The 20,299-nt window shown below is 32.0% G+C and overlaps 1 protein-coding gene across 1 annotated transcript in view; it reads left to right on the forward strand.

Moving 5' to 3' along the window:
- The first annotated feature begins 4,622 nt into the window (after positions 1-4,622).
- LOC110021317 (cyclic nucleotide-gated ion channel 1-like) overlaps positions 4,623-20,299 on the forward strand; it is a 55,439-nt gene continuing 39,762 nt past the window's right edge. Inside the window, exons 1-2 of the mRNA XM_020719761.1 lie at positions 4,623-5,005; positions 14,382-14,557. Of these exons, the coding sequence (XP_020575420.1) occupies positions 14,529-14,557 (29 nt within the window). The 5' untranslated portion in view covers positions 4,623-5,005; positions 14,382-14,528. The remainder of the gene's footprint in view (positions 5,006-14,381; positions 14,558-20,299) is intronic.

Here is a 20,299-nt window from a genome sequence, read left to right on the forward strand (position 1 = left end):
CACACAAAAAAAGATTTACAGAAAAAACAAATGTCATAAGTTTTTTAGTTTATTTAATTTAGTATGTTATCAAGTGTTGTGCCTATTCTTAGGGAGAGGTATATTCATTGTAGTGTTGTGCTCGGTTGCTTAGACTATTAAAATATATGAGATTTCTTAGTCTCATTTTTTTAAAATTAAAACATATATTTTAAAAAATTATACTCATATTAAATTAATAATTATTTCCAAAAATCCCGACCAGCACACTTTTGTTTATGCCAAAGTACCCTCCCTAGAGCACAACAACACTGGTTCATATCAAACCATTAAAGAAAAAGAAGAAAAAGAGCTCAATGCCAAAGCGTAGTTACACAACTGCAACAATGCTTAAGCAACTTCTAGATCAAAAATATATTAATAACCATTCTATGGTTACATAAGTGGGAAGAAGAGTTAACTGAATGGGATAAATTGTTAAAGAGAGTTGTTCGGTGTGTGTGGAGAAGTGATGGTGCTTAACTGAGGAGAGTGATCTCGTAGTGAAAGTCAACCCTAAAAAATGAGTGTGAGGCGTTACATTTAAGTGTTGGAGCAAATTTGTGTAACTGGTCGAGTGGATCAAAATTTGTGTTTCTAGTGTGAATCTAATGGAGAATATTTAGTTCAATTAATTTTATTTTATACTCATGTAAAAATTTTATAATATTCAATAAAATAAATGTCTTACTATGTCGAAAATGTTTAGAGGCTAAGTTTTTTTCTTTGGTTTTTATAGTTTTTTGAACTAAATCTCATAATCTTAATCATTTGAGTGAAACTTTTTGCATCTTATTGACCATAATCCAACTTAATTTAGTATGTGCAATGGCCATGCATGTATTTAAAATTTACTGTTATCTTAAGATATCAATAGTGCATAGATTAGCATAAGAATTAGTGTAACTAAAACTCTGTTATAGTAGAAATGCATCTAGTAGGATTTATAAATCAATAGAAAAAAAATTATTTGATGCAATTCTTTTGAAATAATGCACAGAAACATTTATTATGTTATATATTAAGAGTTATGTTTTCTAAGTCATTGATGGAGACTAAAAATTGCACATATTCTCAATTTATAGGTAACATTAAATTGAAGGTAAAATTATGGAATTTATTGAAGAGGTTACAAATACAAAGAAGCTTTTAATCTTAAAAAAAGTAGTTTAGATACTATGATTTTAAAATTTTATTATTCCAAGTGTTGGATAAAAAAAAAAAAAGATATTAATATTTATCTATTTCCCTCAACAAATTCGTCAATATCCTTATGGTGTGATTGTTAGTTGATGCGACATTTACAAGTAGGTAGATGGATGCATCGATAAATGATAGAAATCAATTATGCTTTCCTAAAACATGATTTCCTCTCTTAGCAAGTGATGGTGCTTTATCCTTATGAAGGACATGAGGATTTTGAAATTTTGAGATGAAAAGCTCATCTTATAAAGTAGACATCATATAGAACACTATGATTATTAAAGTCATTTGTATGACTTGTGGTCTATGACTTGATGAGTAGCAAGTCAATGAAAAGGATGACAAAAATCATTATAAAGGAATGTGACTAAAAGGTTTTCTAATGACTTCTATGACTAGAAGTATTAAACAAAAGGAAGGACCTTGTAATATATTAGTAATGCACCAACACCTTGACTTGTCAATATTTAAATCTAAGAGAAGGGTTGCAGAGAATAAAGATTGATAAAAACAAAGAGAGTGATGAGAACATATATAAGAAATGAAGAAGAAAGTGTTTATATGTTACCTCTAAAGGGATTTACAATTATAAAGTTGTAATAAGTAAGGACTAATTTTCCAGTATGAGGTTATTCTCTATTGGTGGTAATTACTAATTGGAACTTAAGATTTTTAATAGGATTCTACTCTACTACTGTCTACTCGTGAGCTAGTTTGAATGATTTAACCCTATCAAATTTCAGAAGGGAGGAACAAGTAGTCGATGGAAGCCAAAAACTTGATTGTCAAGCTGAAAAAAGCAGAGTGTGGGTAGACGAAGTAAGGAATATGAGTAGTCCTTGATTTTCACATTAACTAAAGAGGAAGGGTAACTGAGCACCTTTTTAATATCTCTTTTTCTTAAAAAAAAAAAAGATTATGGATGGAGAGAAACAGCTGGCATGTAACTCAAATCACACTGCTAGTAGGATCTATGACTTTGAACTCATTGTAGTGACATGTTTCCAAGTTGTCATGCAAGAGATTGAAGTTTATATAAGATGTTGATGAGGGTAGTAAATAGATTATTATGAGATTTGTACATATTTTTAGGCCAATCTCACCAAGTCATCAGCAAAGTTTAGGTAGATAACTCATAGGTCAAAAAACAACCAAAGAGAATAACGAGACATTGGATGAATTCAACTAAAGGTTGGCCAAAGCACTAAATGATATGTTTAGCTAGGACCGGCTAAGAGCCGAGTCCAAAAAAGGGGTCAATGTAAGGGCTTATATCCACTCTATCCTAGAACATAATATTTAGGCATTATGATCTTAAACTTAGTCAATTTGCATGTAAATATACTAATAGTTAAGATATAAGATAGAGGGAAAGGTGCTTAAAGGTGAATGCAACATAAGATTGAAAAAAAAATATTTGTGGCTTAAATTTTATAAGAGTTGGATATGACGTAAGCATGTCATACTAGAAAAGTGGTGACATCAAGAAGGTTGTGGCATAGGTATTATGGTGACATTTAAAAAGCAAATAGAAGTTATGTCCATGTTCATACATGTGATAGTTATATCATAAGTAAAAGTTAAAATGCAAGACTTGATGCACTGACAGATGCTTGAATGAATTAATGAGGATTTGACTACCCATTGTAATTTGAATAATACCCTTCAATGAAGAGATATATGTAATTTCAGTGAATACATCTCTTTTATTATTCATAATATTGAAAAGAGTAGTTAGAAATAGAAGACAAAAATCATGATCTCCATAATCAAATAATTTTTAGACAATACTTCACCCAAGCTAACTTAAATCATCATTTATGAGACTGTTATAACTTGTGTGGCTAACTATGGTTCAATAATATAACTTATGATGACCCTACTTAATGATATGAACTATTATATTGTAGATCTCAAGCAGCAATTACATCAATGGTATGCGTCAAACGTTTTTACAGTCAAATTTGTTAGAATAATTTAATGAAGGTTCATCATTTTTAATTTGTAGTTAATGATAAATGTCAGCAAATATTCTCAATTTTTACACTTGAAAGTTTGTCATTTTAAGAGGAACAATTTAGCATAATCATTTATGAAATAGCGACCTAATTAAGATCATAATAAATCTATGTCATCTAAATGACTCATATAACTTTGCAAAATTAGGAGCATGCACCAAGCCATATGGCGGTATCCAACAAATAGATTTTGATGGGCATAATTAATTCAAGCCAAAATTGCTTGGTTTAACTTGTTCAAGTGTTTTTTCAAAGTTGAATTTCTACAACTTTGTTCTCCACATATTTAGTTAGATGAGCCAAAACTTATGATGAACCTTTTTTCATCCCGAACTTATTTGACTTTAAGTGTTGTCTCTTAAGCAAAATAATTATTGCTTTGGCTCTCTAAGTTTGCTTCTGGACATGCTCCTTGGCAAAATTTACGCTTAATAAAATAAAGGCTTTTATGATCCCAACAAATAATTATTAGATGTTTAAACCAATTTAAAGCCCACATAAGATGATGGCAAATTAATTTCAAAATGAGTCACTTTTATTTATTTTTTCCTTTAGTGTGCACACAAAAGTTTTCTATTTAAAAGACAAAAGAAATAGAGCAAGAATAATATATTATTCTAATATAATATAACTTATAGTCTTCATTTTTTTCAGTTATTCATTCACTTTTTCTAAAATAATTAAAATAATCTTAAATAATATATTTTTTTAAACTATAAAGACGACTTTACTCTTTATATAATTTTTTAATAAATTTAATTTGTTTAATTTTTAAGTTTTTCATTATTTATAAGAACTTGAATTAATTTATTTTTATTTGACATTTATGAGAAAAATGTAATACTTTATTTATTTTATTCCTCCAAAAAAATGATCAATTGTTACTAACATGTGTATTATAAACAAAAAATGCAAATATCTAATGAATAATAGTATGATCTATTAATCTTTTCTAAAATTGATACATAGCATATCTATATTTTCTCAACTTTATAAAATTATTTTCATATCCTTTTCAAAAGAATCGAGTAGTGCTAAGAAATTGGACAATGGTGCAATGTAGGTCAAATTTTTTTCATTATTTTCTTTTTAAAAGTTTCATAATTTTTAAGATTTTACTTATTTGAGTATAGTTTGAGAATTATTTTTGAGGCTTAGTTTGAATATTCCAATTTAAATAAATTAGTAAAAAAAAAATTGCTTAGTGAATCATTTGGTCAAAATTGATGATTATTATTTTTTCTTTTAAATTAAATTTTAAATCAGTGTAATAAAAAAACTAAATAACTAACTTCATATTATATTTATTTTAAAAAAAATCAAGGACAGCAAAATTTTTTTCTTTTTATATTTCGGCAAAAATATCACTGTTTCCAACTCGACTCACTCACCGGCCACGACTTTCATTTCCTCTCCTTTCTTTCTTTTCCATTAAGTGCCGGGCATTGACCATTTGAAGTCACTTGCGTGGTCATTCGAGCTCTTCAATCTCGTGTCTACAGCTTTTCTCTGGGGGAAGCAGCCGAGAAGTTTCTGATCTTATCTTCTCCTTGTCCTAAATTTAATCAAAATTAATCAGGCCAACTGTAGAGGAACAGTCTCAATCGCTCTGTTTTCAAATCTGTGGATTCCTTAATCTTTCAGGGTTTCCAGGTCATATGTTCTGCCTGTGATGATCTGATCTTTGAGTTTGTTTCGTCCCTAGTTTCTACAAGTCAAGCAGATGCTTCAATCCTCGCTGATTTTGTAGTGCTTGTTTCGACAGTGTAAGTTTCCAAACATCTTTTGTGCTACTTATCCTATTTGCTATAACTAGTAACTTCACATTTTGCACGGTATTTCTGTTTAGTAAGCGTCACGAGGAGAGGACCTGAATGGAAGCTGGTCATCTCTTGCGATTTTTTTCTTCTAGGGGTCTTTTCAGCAAAAAATATTTCTTTAACTTCATCGAAACATGTAATCTACTGTAGATGTGTTGTAGAGCTAAAGAGGAAGCCCAAAATAGTTGCAGGGTGCCTGTAATTTATTGACACTTCCTTGGAATTGAAGTAGAAAGATTCATAATCTTCTTTAGTTTAAACCTTTTCTGATTCTCTGATCCTTTCTGTGGTGGCAACCAGTTTAGCCAATTTCTCAGATAACCTCATGCTACCAAAGCTAAGCTTTTGAAATGATCAGTAGGCTAAGCCCTTGGGCTGGCATAGACTATGGCTCCATCTTACCTGTAGAGTATTATTCATTCTAATGTTTGTGATTAAGATTAGTTCATGAGCATGTCACCCCTTAGTAGATAAAAATAAAGTTGTTTATGGACCATAAGCCATATCAATGCAACAATAAATTATATTTAAACTACCTCTTACAATTCTAAGGTAAGACCAACGTTTGAAATTGCACAATTGAGTATTTAGCTGTTTTTTGTTCATGAAGCAAGTTGTAATGCAAAGTAAGAAATACGATACTAAACGTCAAAGTATGAAGTAAAAATGCTATGCTAACATTCTAACATCATCAAGATGAAGTAAGAAGTGTACTATAAATATCAAAGTAAGAAAGTAGTAAGTCAAAGTTTGTTTATCACATGAAGTTTTCCCTACTTGCAAATCAACACTACTAAGTAATATAAGCTACCAAACGTAGATGTTATAAATTCGGAAGTGTCCAACACTCTCATTACTTAGTAGCTTTTTGTTATAAATGTTGTTATAATGAATCATTTTCTCACCTTCCCCTTCTTCAGTTATCTCAATATTCTGTCAATCCTTTTCCGCATCTGGGACTTCAATTATATTTTTTACCCTATAAGTAAAAATAAAGAAGAATATTAATTAAAATTTAAAGCAATGATTATGCTAGTACAACTTCAAGCCTTTATAAAAAAAATATTTTGACAATTTTTGGTTGACTTATGTTAGACTTCTTTGTCTTGTTTTTGCCTTCATTGAAGACATTTACAATGAGATTTTCTCTATAAATCTGATGGTGTATCTTTATTGTCATATTTTAGAAACTACTAATTTGTGCACATTATTATAAATTTACTTTTTTCATTCCCCAATTTTTTTTCAAATGTTTATTTTTTAATCTCTTATTTTACATTATATAAATTAATTACCCTTAACAAAGTTAAAATTTTTTTCTTTTGATATGAACACCAATTTCACTCACACCCTAATGATGAGCATGTAAGATCAAGTACTTTGATGTTAATCTTTTTCTGTTCCACAATTCAACCCAATAATCTTCAACAATGATGGCATATAATAACCACAACCTCTCATGAAACCAACTCTATCTGTATCACATGAAATGAAAACTGCATGAGGTGCTTGTATCACAAATAGGCTGCACTAATGAGTATCAAACACTGAAGTTTTCTAAGAAGGTTTTTTCCATTGTTTGGTTGAGGGAAAATGGAAAAATCTATTCGGAAAGTGCATTACCAACACTTGTTTTGTGAAATAGACTATGACAGTGCATACAAACTAATGAAATTGTTTGTTAATGACCACCACAATTGATTCATTAAAAAAACAATGAAAATGACATATTACCAATGCAAAATTCTGCTAAAACATTGTCCCCCCATTTGTGTGAAACAAAAAATATTAAAAATACGTATGGTACACACCTATGTTCCTCTATTCACTGCATGATGGAGAAACGTAAAATTTCCCTCTTGTGAGGTGATGATATGCAATTTGAGATATATGGGAAATGGGATGTTGCACAAATTAATTCACTGATTTGTTTTATCCTCAAATTTATTCTACTTTTAAAAAAATTAAATCAAGAAAATATATAAAAAAAAGAATTCAAAATTTAAAAATCTCATATCCTCTTATTGTGAATCTCTTTGTAGCATAGACACTTATAAAAATGCGCCATACCCGTGTTAGACTCGTATCATCCAAAGACATGGCTCTGACACTTGTTCGACACTACAAAATATATATGAATTTTATTAGTCCCCAGGCACATCCGGGATACACCTCAACACGACAAGAGGCATGGAATCAACACAATTGGGGACAAAATGAGACACTAAAAGTAGAAAATTATAATTAAAAGTGTAACAGTAATTATACCTCATAGTCAAAGTCGCCTTTTCTCTCATCATGTTAAAGTTATCTCTAATATTTGTCAAAATAAAGCATAATGGTACATCAAAATCGTCAAAGCTGAGCCTTAATGGTTTCTTTTTGTTCATCGAAGCAAAACCTGTACTCGATAAAGTGGAAGCCGTAAACTTTTTTGTCCCGACTTGAGTAGGATTCAAACCTATTTGTTGAAGCCGATCCAAATAGCTTGTGAACTTTGCAATGCATGCACTGAAGCTTCTATGCATTGAAGCTAAGTGGAGTCAAAGCCGCTATAATTTTTTATGTGATATTTTATAATTTTTTTACTTTTTAATGAGTAAATATTTATAAAATTATACTTATTCTAATTTTAGAAGTTAAAGTTTAATTTAATTAATTGAACAAGGTGTAATCATAAGATATTTAAAATTTAAGTAGATAAGTTGGATGAATTCTTTTGAAACATATTGTCTAATTGTAAAAATTGATTTTTGTAAGTATGAAGTTTTATAATGTAAGTTAATTTATAAAGTTAAATTTTATTTTTACATACTTTATTTTGTGATTTCTCTAATAAAAAATAATGAAAAAATATGTATTTTATATAAATAATTTATTAAATGTAAAAATGTGTCCAGGACATATCATGCCTATTTTTTTCAATTATGTCGTGTTTTCGTCTCGTGTCGTGTTCGTATTTTCATATCCGTGTCCATGCTTCATAGGTGAATCCGGTTATTGCAGGTCCCATTACCACACTATATATCCTATTGGTCTCTTCAGCATTTAAAAAAAAATCTTAATATAAGGCCTTCGCCATTGACTCCATTGTTTGTACTCTCTCTCTTGTTTACTTTTCACTTAAACCATACAAAAACCACTCCTTAGTTCAACATTTCCTCTTAATTGCGCTCTCTTTTTCACATTGCACTCTTTGCTATCAAGCGATTTCACTTTCTGTGATGTCCTTCATCCCATACCCATCACTTGCCTCCCTCACTTCATTTATCTCCACCTTTGCTTCTACCCTGTTACCTAAAACCCTTGATAGCAAAGAAATGAGGATTTCGTGTGGGGCTCTTTCTCAAGGGAATCTATAGTACTAGTGCGTGGAAAGAAGAGGATTTCATGTGATGCATCTGTGCAACTCTCAATTCTAGTTGCTCACTTGTCACTCTATCAACCTAGCTTTTATCATACATGTCAATAACACAAAATGATCGTGTCATAGTGCATACATGACATGGTGCACCCTCGGTATCATCTAGACGGTGCAGCGTGACACAACAAAATAACACATTATTTGCGCCATGCTTGAGCAATGGCGCAAGGAACGTATGCTAAATTAATTGCTATGATTTAATATAAAGAAATAATAATAATATCTGGTCTTTTTAGGGCATAAGTTGGGCCAGTTAGTAGCCAGCTCGTCACGCTTGCATGGGATCTAGCAATCAAACACATAAGGAGGCTCTCTTCTTATTTCATTATTTAATTATTTGTTAATATTTTTTTGGTTAATTTCAAGAAATTTATTTCGTGGAGAATGTGGCATCACATTTCAGTTAACTTAGAGTCACATTATAAATATAGTTAAAAGGTTTTCTTAGCATAAAAAACATAGTTTAGTCAATATGTTTTTATTTGTAATAGTTTAAACATAATTTAACTTAGATCCAAATGAAATTATAGTAGCTCTATGAAATTCGATTTAGCACTTCCCCTTGAAATAAATTATTTTATTCTATTCATTAAAAAGATGCTTGGATGACCACATATTCGATAAATTTATCTCATTTTTTCAATCTTTTTGGATAAATTATGTGTATTGCAGTTAGGTATCTGAGAGAATCTTGAACTCAATTCAATCAGAAAACAAGATCTGATATGGAAATATGCAATTTTGACAAATTAGGGTGGTAGTAATTGCGTGAAATGTTTTTGTTTATGATAAAATAAGAAAAGACAAAATAATTCGTCATAAACAACACTTGGTGGGAGTTTCAAAAATGCTAATGCTTTTAGCAACTATCCTCAGTATGTTAAGTTAGAATTAGAATCTCTGAAGGAGTTGAAAGATCAAATTAATGAAATACCACACAATAATATTAATAAAGTTGATAAGTTTGATATGATGGTAGCTGATGATATGTTATGTGTTCGATAGTCCAGGACATCAAAAGTTATCATGCCTCAAGATGAAATGTCTCTAGCCAAAGTTCAATGACATCTATGATTAATAATTTGAAGTTTAAAGGACCGTCGATTACATTCTTTAACCAAATTCTTTCGAGATGGTGAAGCAATGAAAAAGTAAAATGCAAAAAGAGATGGATGCTATTAGGAATGAAATGAGAGAAGAGCCGTTCAAATATTTCATTGTTGAATGTATGCTGCTGGCATTCTCTCCAATGTAACTAAGTATGAGAAGCTTCCGACAATAGTGGAAGTATTTTGGTAGTTTGATTAGAAACGAAATTGTTTAGTTATCATGTTGTGTGAGTTTCATTTTCTTAAAAAAATGTAGGACATGCATAGGGCTGCAATCAACCTATGTCGAGTCGAGTATGTCATGGATTGGACTTGGCTTGGTCGTTTCACAAGTTCATATTTAGTTTGAGCTTGAGCCAAACTTTCACATATATGCTTATACTTGACTAGCTTAATTTTTTAATAATCTTATTGGGATTCTTTAAATTAATTGAATAAAAAGTTTAACTGAGTTAATAAAAAAACTAAAAAATTTGAATGAAAATGTGAATTTTAATAAAAAAAAATTATAAATCTAAATAAAGAAGTAATCTAAAAAAATTTGGATTAGTATCTAACTAATTTAAATCAAGTAAATAAGATAATATAAGTTATAAAGCTTCATTGCAAAAAAAAATAAGATAAAGTACAAAACAATTAGTGGAAGACATTGCTTTAAATTTATATGCATATTGATATGGAATTATATAATGTTATTATTAAATATATAATTAAAAAAATTAATTAATTAAATTTGATTTAAATTAAAGTTTATATAAATATAGAATATTAATATGTTACTTATTAAAGATAAATAAGCTTGTTCGTGAACATAAATAAACAAGTTGTTTAACTTTGATTCATCTAACCTTTGAGTTTTTAAAAAATATTTAAACTTTTTTATCAACTAATTTTAAAAAAAGCATGATGGAGCATTAATCTTGCTAATTATGAGCTGTTTATTGAGTGCATTGGTTCATTTACAACCCTACACATCACAGCTATTGCAATGCCATAAAATAGATTGTCTTAAATATGATATTTCTTTTATGGTTGATGTTTGGACATCTTGTAATGGAAAAAAATTTTGGTGATTTTTTTTTGAATTATCCTAGAGGAACCATATTCAGAGTCAAATGATGCTTTTTCTTATTAAAATAATACGTTGAACATATTTGAATTGTTAAGCATGTTTATCGAGAAGATTGGACCACATTTTTTTATTGAAGTGACATTGATAATGTTTTTGAGAATGTTCTTGTTGATTAATGACTATTCAAAGCACATATTTTTATTTGATTCAGGTTTATTATTTTTGCATGTCAATGTTTAATTGTTGAATGCTTTGTGGTACTATTGTTGGAAATTTATTGATGGGTATCCACACTTGTATTGGACTCTTTGTATTGTTCACTGTTTGGATTTTATAATAACACGTCTTCAAAACTGAAACATTAAAGCATTGTTTTGAGATGTAGTAGCCAGTAGCTATACATAATTTCGTTTATTCAAGAGTTCGATTGCTTGATTTAATGAGATGTACAAGTCAAAGATAACTTATAAAGCTTGCTAATACTCGATTTGCTACTGCTTTCTAAAATTACAATGTTTTCATGAATAACAAATACATATGTAGAGAATGTTCCTATTTGAGGAGTTTGTGCTGGATTTTTATTGAAGGAATCCTAAAACAAAACAAACACAACAAATTTTCTTGAAGCAATTTTTTTGGAACCCTATGATTAATGCGCTCGAAGTTGGTGTCCTTTTATTGAAGGTCTTTAGTCTTGTTGATAGAGAAAAAACGCCTTCAATGAGTTTTATAAATAAAGTAATGAACATGACTAAAAAGTCATTAGTTCCTATGTTTAAAATTGTTCAATGAGGTATTGAGGAGTTTTTTGTTTTTAGAGGTGATGTGTAAGCCTCAAGGTGTTTTGAAGCGTAAGCCACACATTTAAAAAAAATGTAAATTAATAAATATAGCATGAACTCTAAAGTGCGAAGAAATAATATATTAGTATTTTACTTTATTAACACAAAAAATAATATAATAATATTGTAACTAAAGTGGCGTTTGGCACAATGATGGCTTGACAAGGCGTTCTTAGAACACACCGTTTGTGAAGCGCGACAAGGGGCAAAATATGACACACGATCGGAGGACTCGATCCATGTCGGGTTGTGTTTCACAATTTACTTATTTTTTTTTTTTCAATTTTACCCTCCCTCCACTATTTCAAATGTCTCATGATATCCATGATAAAACTTCTGGCTTAGTGCATCACTTGACTTATTTTACTACGGCCGATCGTCTCTCTACATGGCTGAGGTTCATTTTCCGCTGTCGATCTTCTTTTTTCTCTCACTTTGCTGTAGGTAAGATGCTTGAAATCCTTCTCTCTTTGTCTCTCTCACTCTCGACGAGTGTGCGTACTTTTCTCTCAGCAACTCCCTTACTCTCTTGGCTTCATGCAAGATCATATCATTTTTTTTGGTTCAGGTTATTATGCGTCTGATGTTGTTTGTTCTTAAATGTCTGAGATTATTGCTTTTGAAATGTTGCTTCTTCTCGATTTGTGCTCTAAATTTTTTGTGTAAGCTCTTAATATGTCCTTATAATATCATTAAGCAGAAGTACACTATTTAGATAGTGATCATGTGTGAATGATAGTTTTGAAAAGAAAATTATTCAAAAAACCTGATTGTTTGGATATGAAGAGTAATATTATAATAATATTACTCATTGTATTGTAATTTTGTGTGATTTAGTGTTGAGTGATGTATAGCTTTTCATATAATATATTGAAAATTTGATTTTTTATAATATTCTGAATTTTTTTTTGGTGCTCTATTTGAATTATTTTTAAAGTGATGAACTTACAACTATTTTCTTTAAGGGCATTACAGTCTTTATTTCAGAAACAACTGCAACACAACAGATTCACATCTGAACTATCCAAACAGGCATATTGCTTTTGTTGCAACAACTTTTTTACAACAGTTTTTTCTGATAACAACTTCACAGCTGTTTCTTCAAACAGTTGCAGCTGTCCCAAACTGACTCTAAATAAAAAACATTAAATTGCGTAAAATTAGAAATAACACATTAATATTCTCACATCGGATTATGAAATAAGATTAGTTCTACAAACATTAAACTATTAAAGTCAGTTAAGATTTTAAAATAAAATACTATAGCATCAAAACATAATAAAAAATAAGTTCAATGTTAACATTTCTCTCCTTATACTACTCTCCACTCAAACAAGAATATAACAATACATCAATATTTGAATTTTTAATTTTAAAGTTTCTATTACTCTCATCATCCAATTAGTCTAGGTTGTTTTTGGATTAAATTCAGACATTTAATCACACATGATTCATGTTTGTCATCTCTTTCATAAATATTGAGAATGATGTGTCTACATATAAGCGGGGTTTTGCTTGAGGTACATAAGTCATCGGAGATGCCTGCACTGTTTGTGCTTTCAACTATATTTAGGTGATGTGGGGCCACCAATAATTCTATAATACCGAGTGCTACAGTGGTTAGATGTGCTCCCATCATGACTCTGAAAGTCAAGGGGACATAAACACATTGCGTATTCGACATCTGCACATCCACTTTTTTGAATGAGCAAGGCACGCACCATTAATGCTGTAAATTGGATCTTGATGTGATTTTATATTCATTGTGGACATTCTTGAAATGCATTCATTATTAATATTAATAATATTCTCATTATTTTAGGTTTGGGACAAGAACCTTGGATTGATACTTTGGGAGTTTCCCTACTAGTTTTACAGATCTATTCTTTTCTGCTTTGTTTTAGTAGACCTGAATGTTAGAGGCTTCTCTTGGAGCGAAAAAGTTTTATGAGAGGACAATTCAATTTCTTGATTGAACACAATAGTAGATTGAGTTACATGCTTACCTCTAACTACTTGCTTTATGGGAGGTATTTATGGTTTGTAGCTGTTAAAATTATTCTAAAATTATATATATATATATATATATGTTTCAAAATAAAGGGACTTGATTTTCAACTTAAAAATTGAATTGAAATCAATTATATTTTTACTTGACTTGAACTTGACTTAAATCAAAATTGTAGCTTTCAATTTGAGTTGATGCCTGCATCCTCAAACTCAGCGTGATACCTTCCCAAGTCCTTATTTTTAGGTCTTTGTCATTGAAGGATTCCATTACTCATTAATCATTGTAGAATTTCTAGTTCACAGTTTCCTTGCTGACATATTTAACTTTGTAGCATGGTTTAACTAAAAATTTTTCCCTTATTAGGGCTTTTTTCCGGTGTTAATCTACTGTAGAAAACGTGAGGCATGTTTCCTGCATGTTTGTTTATATGTCGGTGGCATATAGTATGGTTGGACAATTAGAAAAATTGACTTAGTTATTAATGTATCAGCTAGCCTTGTTTTGTGTGTTACGACTTAACAATATAGTACATTTGATTTGAGGGCAGAGATTTCATATATGAATTCAGATCTTAGGGAAAGCGGACAGGAGAAGACAAGGTGATTTCATATGTGAATGCTTGACTTGTACTTGTAAGAGCTCTGCAATTATATCAACAAAAGCTTGAATTTAAAGCAATGTGTTGCTATATTTTGATTATTTATTTATTCTAATAATACTTATTATTTGCTTTTCCTGATCAGTTCATTTACCTGTTAATCATTGATGATCAACGTCTCTTCATTAATGAAAACCTTGCCTTGTTTCTTTCAGTGAATTTGCTAAAAAGTTTGTCTGCTACTGTATTTCTATATTTGTTTTTAGTGAATGCATCACACAGACTCGACAGGGACGATGCTCTCAGTTAGCTTAGCATGATGAAATTTTGGCTTGATATTGATGTCCCTACAAAAGTGAAACTTTATGATCTAAATTGAAGATTTATATCTGCTGAGATATCACTTTGAAAATATGAATCACCGGGAGGAGAGATATGTGAGGTCAGATTGCTTTTCTTCTTTTAAGTTAAAAAGTTCTCACCTGCTTTATTTCTTTTATCTAACAAGGCAAGTTTTTATCTGTGATTTTTTAGCATGCATAGTTGCTATTCATAACTTTGGTACTTGTTGTTGTGATCCCTACCTTTTTTTTGTTTGCTATTATAGGACATGCCTTGTTGGAGAATTTTTGTTTTTCGAATGTCAATATGTTTATTAGCTAGATAAAAAGAAAAGTACATCAAAGATATTTAACAGAAATGCCAGAGTAAGAGGAGAAATAAAACAGGCTAATGTAAGATCATTTAGATTGTCTAGCTTAAAGTATAGTGAATAATGGAGAATATTGATAAATTTTCTTTTATTCCTACTCTTTCTAGCATAGAGTGAGACCAGAATTAATTCAAGACACAAAGAAATGCAAATATTATTGTTGGAATTCAAATAGGTTACAACGACAACTCTTCAAAACATGAAATAAACGATGACAACACAAAAGGACACCCGACACCCTCGAGCGACATCGAAGGGGGTGGATGACGGCTGACCAACAGGTAGATGTGTGCGGAAGAGGTGGTAATGACAACTAGGGGGTGCAGAATGTGGTTTTAGGTGATGGGGTAGCAAGAGAGGGGGCTATAGGGGCTTTCAACAACAACAAAGTTAGGTAGCGAGGGTTGTGGTAGCTGTTGGATGGTCTTGAGGGGTTTGCGGTAGATCTCTTAGGTGGGGAGGGGGGGCTAAGGGAAAGGGTTGCAGTAGGTCTGGTAGGTGAAAAAACAAGGAAGATGGGGTTCAGTAAGTGGTTAGCAAATAAAAAAATGGAAGATACCCACCACCCTAGACGAATTATAGCCGGAACACTTTCTTGTTGTCGAATACAACCTTATAAGGGAAAAATGGGATATCGGAGGCTGTCCAAACAGAAATCTCAACCAAAATTGAACCCAAAAACCAAATAACAAAATATTTATAATAAACTAAGATAATTAGGAGGGGGGTGGGGGAGAGGGAGCCCTCCGAACCTTAATTAGGGCCGATCAGTTCAACGTCCCCGCTTAACCGCTACCCCTTGCTAAATCAAAGCCCGGTTCAACACCTTGTAGCCCCACGTCAGTTTCTTAGGGTTGAGGGAGCTTCAACCTCATTCATCAAACCTTCTGTTTGCCTTTTGTGAGTGATGGAGTTGTTGGAAACTCCCTGGACTGAAGGCTCATCGATTGCAGTACAAAAAACATTTGGATCCCACCGACCACTGCACCGTCTCCCAAAACACCTGATGATTTTCCTCCACTTGCGAGCATATATCGATATTGATTTGCTCTCCTAGGGTCCACTACTTAATTGAATTGAGTCGGTCTATCTCGCATATACTGCTGAATCCTCCCAAAGTAATCTACAATCAGTTTAACCTAATATGAAGTGAGAGTATCCTGAACCTCTCCGATCGGTGGTGGCCATGGTGGTAAGGTAGTGACCGTGATATCCTAAAATACCACTTCTGTGGCTGTCTCGTGTCTGGAGTCGATGTCCTAGTCTTGTCATCCTCTATCTTCTCCAAAATTGGCCCACCGGTGCAGCTCTATCGATAAGGGTGCCTGTGATCTATGGCTCCGCCGAAGGTAGAAGGATGATGCATTTCCCATTCTCAGTGAATGAGTAGATGTTTCTGAATTCGTCGTGGCGAGTGCCAAGTTCAAATTGCACGGTCTCCCCAACAACAAGTGGCAGACATCCATGGTTACCAAGTCACACCACACTTGATCTTGCAGTTAGCTCCCAAGCGAAAACTTTACGAGGCACCTCAGGTCAATACTGGCCCCGTTCTTCTTCAACAACATCAGAGAATACGACAGGGAATGCCTCTGAGAAATGAGACCCAATTTCTCTACCGTATGTGTGGATGCTACGCTCTTGTAGCCCCATGTCGGTTCAACCTCCCCGCTTAACCGGTACCCCTTGCTAAATCAAAGCCTGGTTCAACACCTTGTAGCCCCATGTCAGTTTCTTAGGGTTGAGGGAGCTTCAACCTCATTCATCAAACCTTCTTTTTGCCCTTTGTGAGTGATGGAGTTTTCGGAAACTCCCTGGCTGAAGGCTCCTCGATTGCAGTATGGAAAGCATCTGTATCCCACCGGCGATTGCACCGTCTCCCAAAACACTCGATGATTTTCCTCCACTTGCGAGCATATATCAATATTGATTTGCTCTCCTAGGGTCTACTACTTAACTGAATTGAGTCGACCTATCTCACATATATTGCTGAATCATCCCAAGATAATCTACAATTAGTTCAATTTAATATGAAGTGAGGGTATCCTGAACCTCTCCGATCGGTGGTGGCCATGGTGGTAAGGTAGTGACTGTGATATTCTAAAATGCTCACTTATGTGGTTGTCTCGTGTTTGGAGCCGATGTCCTAGTCTTATCATCCTCTATCTTCACCAAAATTGGTCCCCGCCGGTGCAACTCTACCGATAAGGGTGCCTGTGATCTCAGGCTCCGTCAAAGGTAGAAGGATGATGCACTTCCCATTCTTGGTGAATGAGTAGGTGCTTCTGAATTCGTCGTGGCGAGTGCCAAGTTCAAATTGCACGGTCTCCCCAACAACAAGTGACAGACATCTATTGGTACCAAGTCACACCACACTTGATCTTGCAGTTGGCTTCCAAGCGAAAACTTTACTAGGCACCTCAGGTCAATACTGACCCCATTCTTCTTCAATAACATCAGAGAATATGACAGGGAGTGCCTCTGAGAAATGAGGCCCAATTTCTTTACCGTATGCGTAGATGCTATGCTCTTGCTGCTCCATCGATGATGAGACCACATACCTTCCTGCTCACAGTGCAACGGGTGTAAAATATGTGATGAAGCCTCTATAGATCCCTTGTATCATCAGTTTGTAGGATTTGTCAAACCACGAGCATCCGCTTTCATTCGGTGGGAGATGATGCACCTTACTCTGCTCCGTAATTGTCTCTTTGTAGCCAACTTCTTCCACAACGCCCTGCTCGGTAAAAGACACAACTTGACTCGTCGGGCAAAAATTCATGACATCTGAAGCATTTTTTGGCAGGGATATTAATAGGCATGCTAATCTTCTCCGGCTTCTTCTCACTGGGAGGATGTGCTTTGGTGTATATTTTTTACTAATGATAAACTTCTTGTGGATGAGACTAGAGAAAGAGTTCAGAAAAAAATTTAAATTATGGAAGTCTACATTTGAGTCTAAAGACTTTCATTTGAGCAGATCTAAAACTGAGTACATAGAATGTAGTTTTAGTAATATTAGATCGAGTGGTAGAGTTGTAATAATGGGTGATTAAATTATTAAAAGGTGTGAATGTTTTAGATACCTCGCCTCTATTGTTCAAAGTGATGGTGATATAGAATTCAAGTTTGATGTTGGACCTATTGTGTGTTAGAAAAGTATTGTTTAGACATAAAGAAAAATTTTATTTGATGGTGGTGAGACCTGTAATGCTTTCCACAGAATGTTGGCTTTTAAATGAGAAGCATAAAACTAAGCTAAGTTTTATTGAGATGAGAATGCTTAGTTGGATGAGTGGCTTGACACTTAGAGATAAATGAAAATTAATGTTTCTGTGAAAGGGTTAGTGTAGCTCTAGTGGCAAACAAGATTAGAGAGAGTTGTCTTAGATGGTTTGTTCATATTAAACATCAACCATTTGATGGGTTAGGGGAGTAGATGCTTTACATTTGACTTGTGTTAAAAAAGTTAAAGGTAGACCTAAAAAGACTTGAGCATGTTGTATAAAAATGATCTTTATTTGTTGGAATTAAATTAAAATATGACACTTAGTAGGACACAATGGAGAAAAATGATTCATGTAGCTAACCCAACAATGTGGGATAATGGCTCGCTGTTGTTGTTCTTATATTAGTTATTATTGTGGGGTATAAATATGACTTATTATGTTTAGGGTTGGGGTATGCTATGTGATTATTTTTTAGAATCCTAGGGTTAGGGTTTGGGAATAATTGCATACCTTACAAATTGTAGCTGCTTATCTTTATGTATTCAGATTATGTTGTTTTGTGTTATTGAAAAAAAGCTTTGTTTATCCTAATTTTTGTTGAAATTCGTTTCCGTTCATATCATAATACTTGGTGAAGATGCCCTTCTTGCGTGAGTATTAGAGAAACTCAATCATTTTACTCGAGAAATGCGCAAATCCTAGCACACACCATTAGTTAACAATGTTCACTTTAAGGTGCCGAACTGTCAAAATCTTAGCACAACCTATTAAATAATGGAATTTTAGTAAAAGTTCTTGTTGAGATAGCGATCTCTTTTTAGATATGAAAAATAAGTTTTGGTAGGCATAAAGTCAAACCTGAGTACGTTTGTTTCTAAGATTAAGATGAATTGATGTTGGAATTTTGTTTCTTTTTATTTTCTCTATTGAATCTCTCTTTAAAATTGCCAGTTTTATACTCAAAATCATCTCATAGTCATCTTTATAATTCTGTCGTTGTAATAATGATAAGCCTCCATATAAAAAAAATCCTCCAATTAATGTTGATTATAACTTCAAATTCAAGTGATTTACTGTTTGTATTGTACAATCATAATTGTGAATGATCAGTTCAAGTTGATTGTAATGTTTGTTGAGTTTATAACAAGTGTTAATTAAATTTTATTCGAAGATAAATTACATAGTATGATGGACATTGCAACTTATGATTAGTTCAATTTTTAAAATATTCAATTAATGCAAATTGGTTATGCTGTTTTATTTTGAAATATAACATATGGTTGGTATGATATAATATGATCATGAGATTCATTTTTATTAATTACATAAATTTAAGCTACCTTGCAATTCAATTAATTCAAACTTACGAACAAACCTGATATATAGTATGATCAGTTCTAGATCTTTAAACAATATTTTCTGCTTGATTTAGTCAATCATTATGTTTAATTGTGAATAATTCACAAGCTATATGATGATTTTTTACTTAAAAAAATTAATCAGGTATTTTACTCTTGAAACATAATTTTGCATTGGTAGATGAGTTAGTGACCTAATCGGACTTCCAGCGTCAGTTATATCATAAATGCATTTCATTATAATTTTAAGCTTGATCAAAAAAAAAAAAGAAACCTCACTTTTTCTAATCTTAGATGACTTTGTTATCGTATACAAAATTTTATTTATGAGAAACCTCACTTTTTCTAATCTTTTTTTCTAATCTTAGATGACTTTGTTATCGTATACAAAATTTTATTTATGATCACTAAAGCCATGATTATAAATTTAAACTCATTGAATTATTAATCTCTTATTTTTTGATAATGACAAACATTTAATATTTTTAAGTAAAGTTTGACGTAAAATTAATCCCCCCCTAATTTTGAACATATGTTTGCTAAAACTAATTTACAAATTACATACAATAATCTCGTTATATATAAAAATGTCGAGTGAATTTTTTTAAAAAAAATAGGTAAATGAGAAATAGATGAAATAAAAATAGGTAAAATAAATTGCTACACACATTACATAAAATTATGAAGAGTTAGTATTGATTTGATATTACAGTTTAAAAAAAATATTACAAATGATAGTACGAACTAATACCAAAATACAATAAATCAATAAGTACAAGCAATATATTATGTATATAGAATGAGGTTCATTTGATAGGGCGACATAAGGATCGATGGAAGTTGAGATTATATTGCATATGACGCCTGCAGCAGACGGGACTAGA

Source organism: Phalaenopsis equestris, unplaced genomic scaffold, assembly GCF_001263595.1.
Source record: "Phalaenopsis equestris unplaced genomic scaffold, ASM126359v1 Scaffold000132, whole genome shotgun sequence".
In the NCBI taxonomy this organism is placed as follows: Eukaryota; Viridiplantae; Streptophyta; class Magnoliopsida; order Asparagales; family Orchidaceae; genus Phalaenopsis; species Phalaenopsis equestris.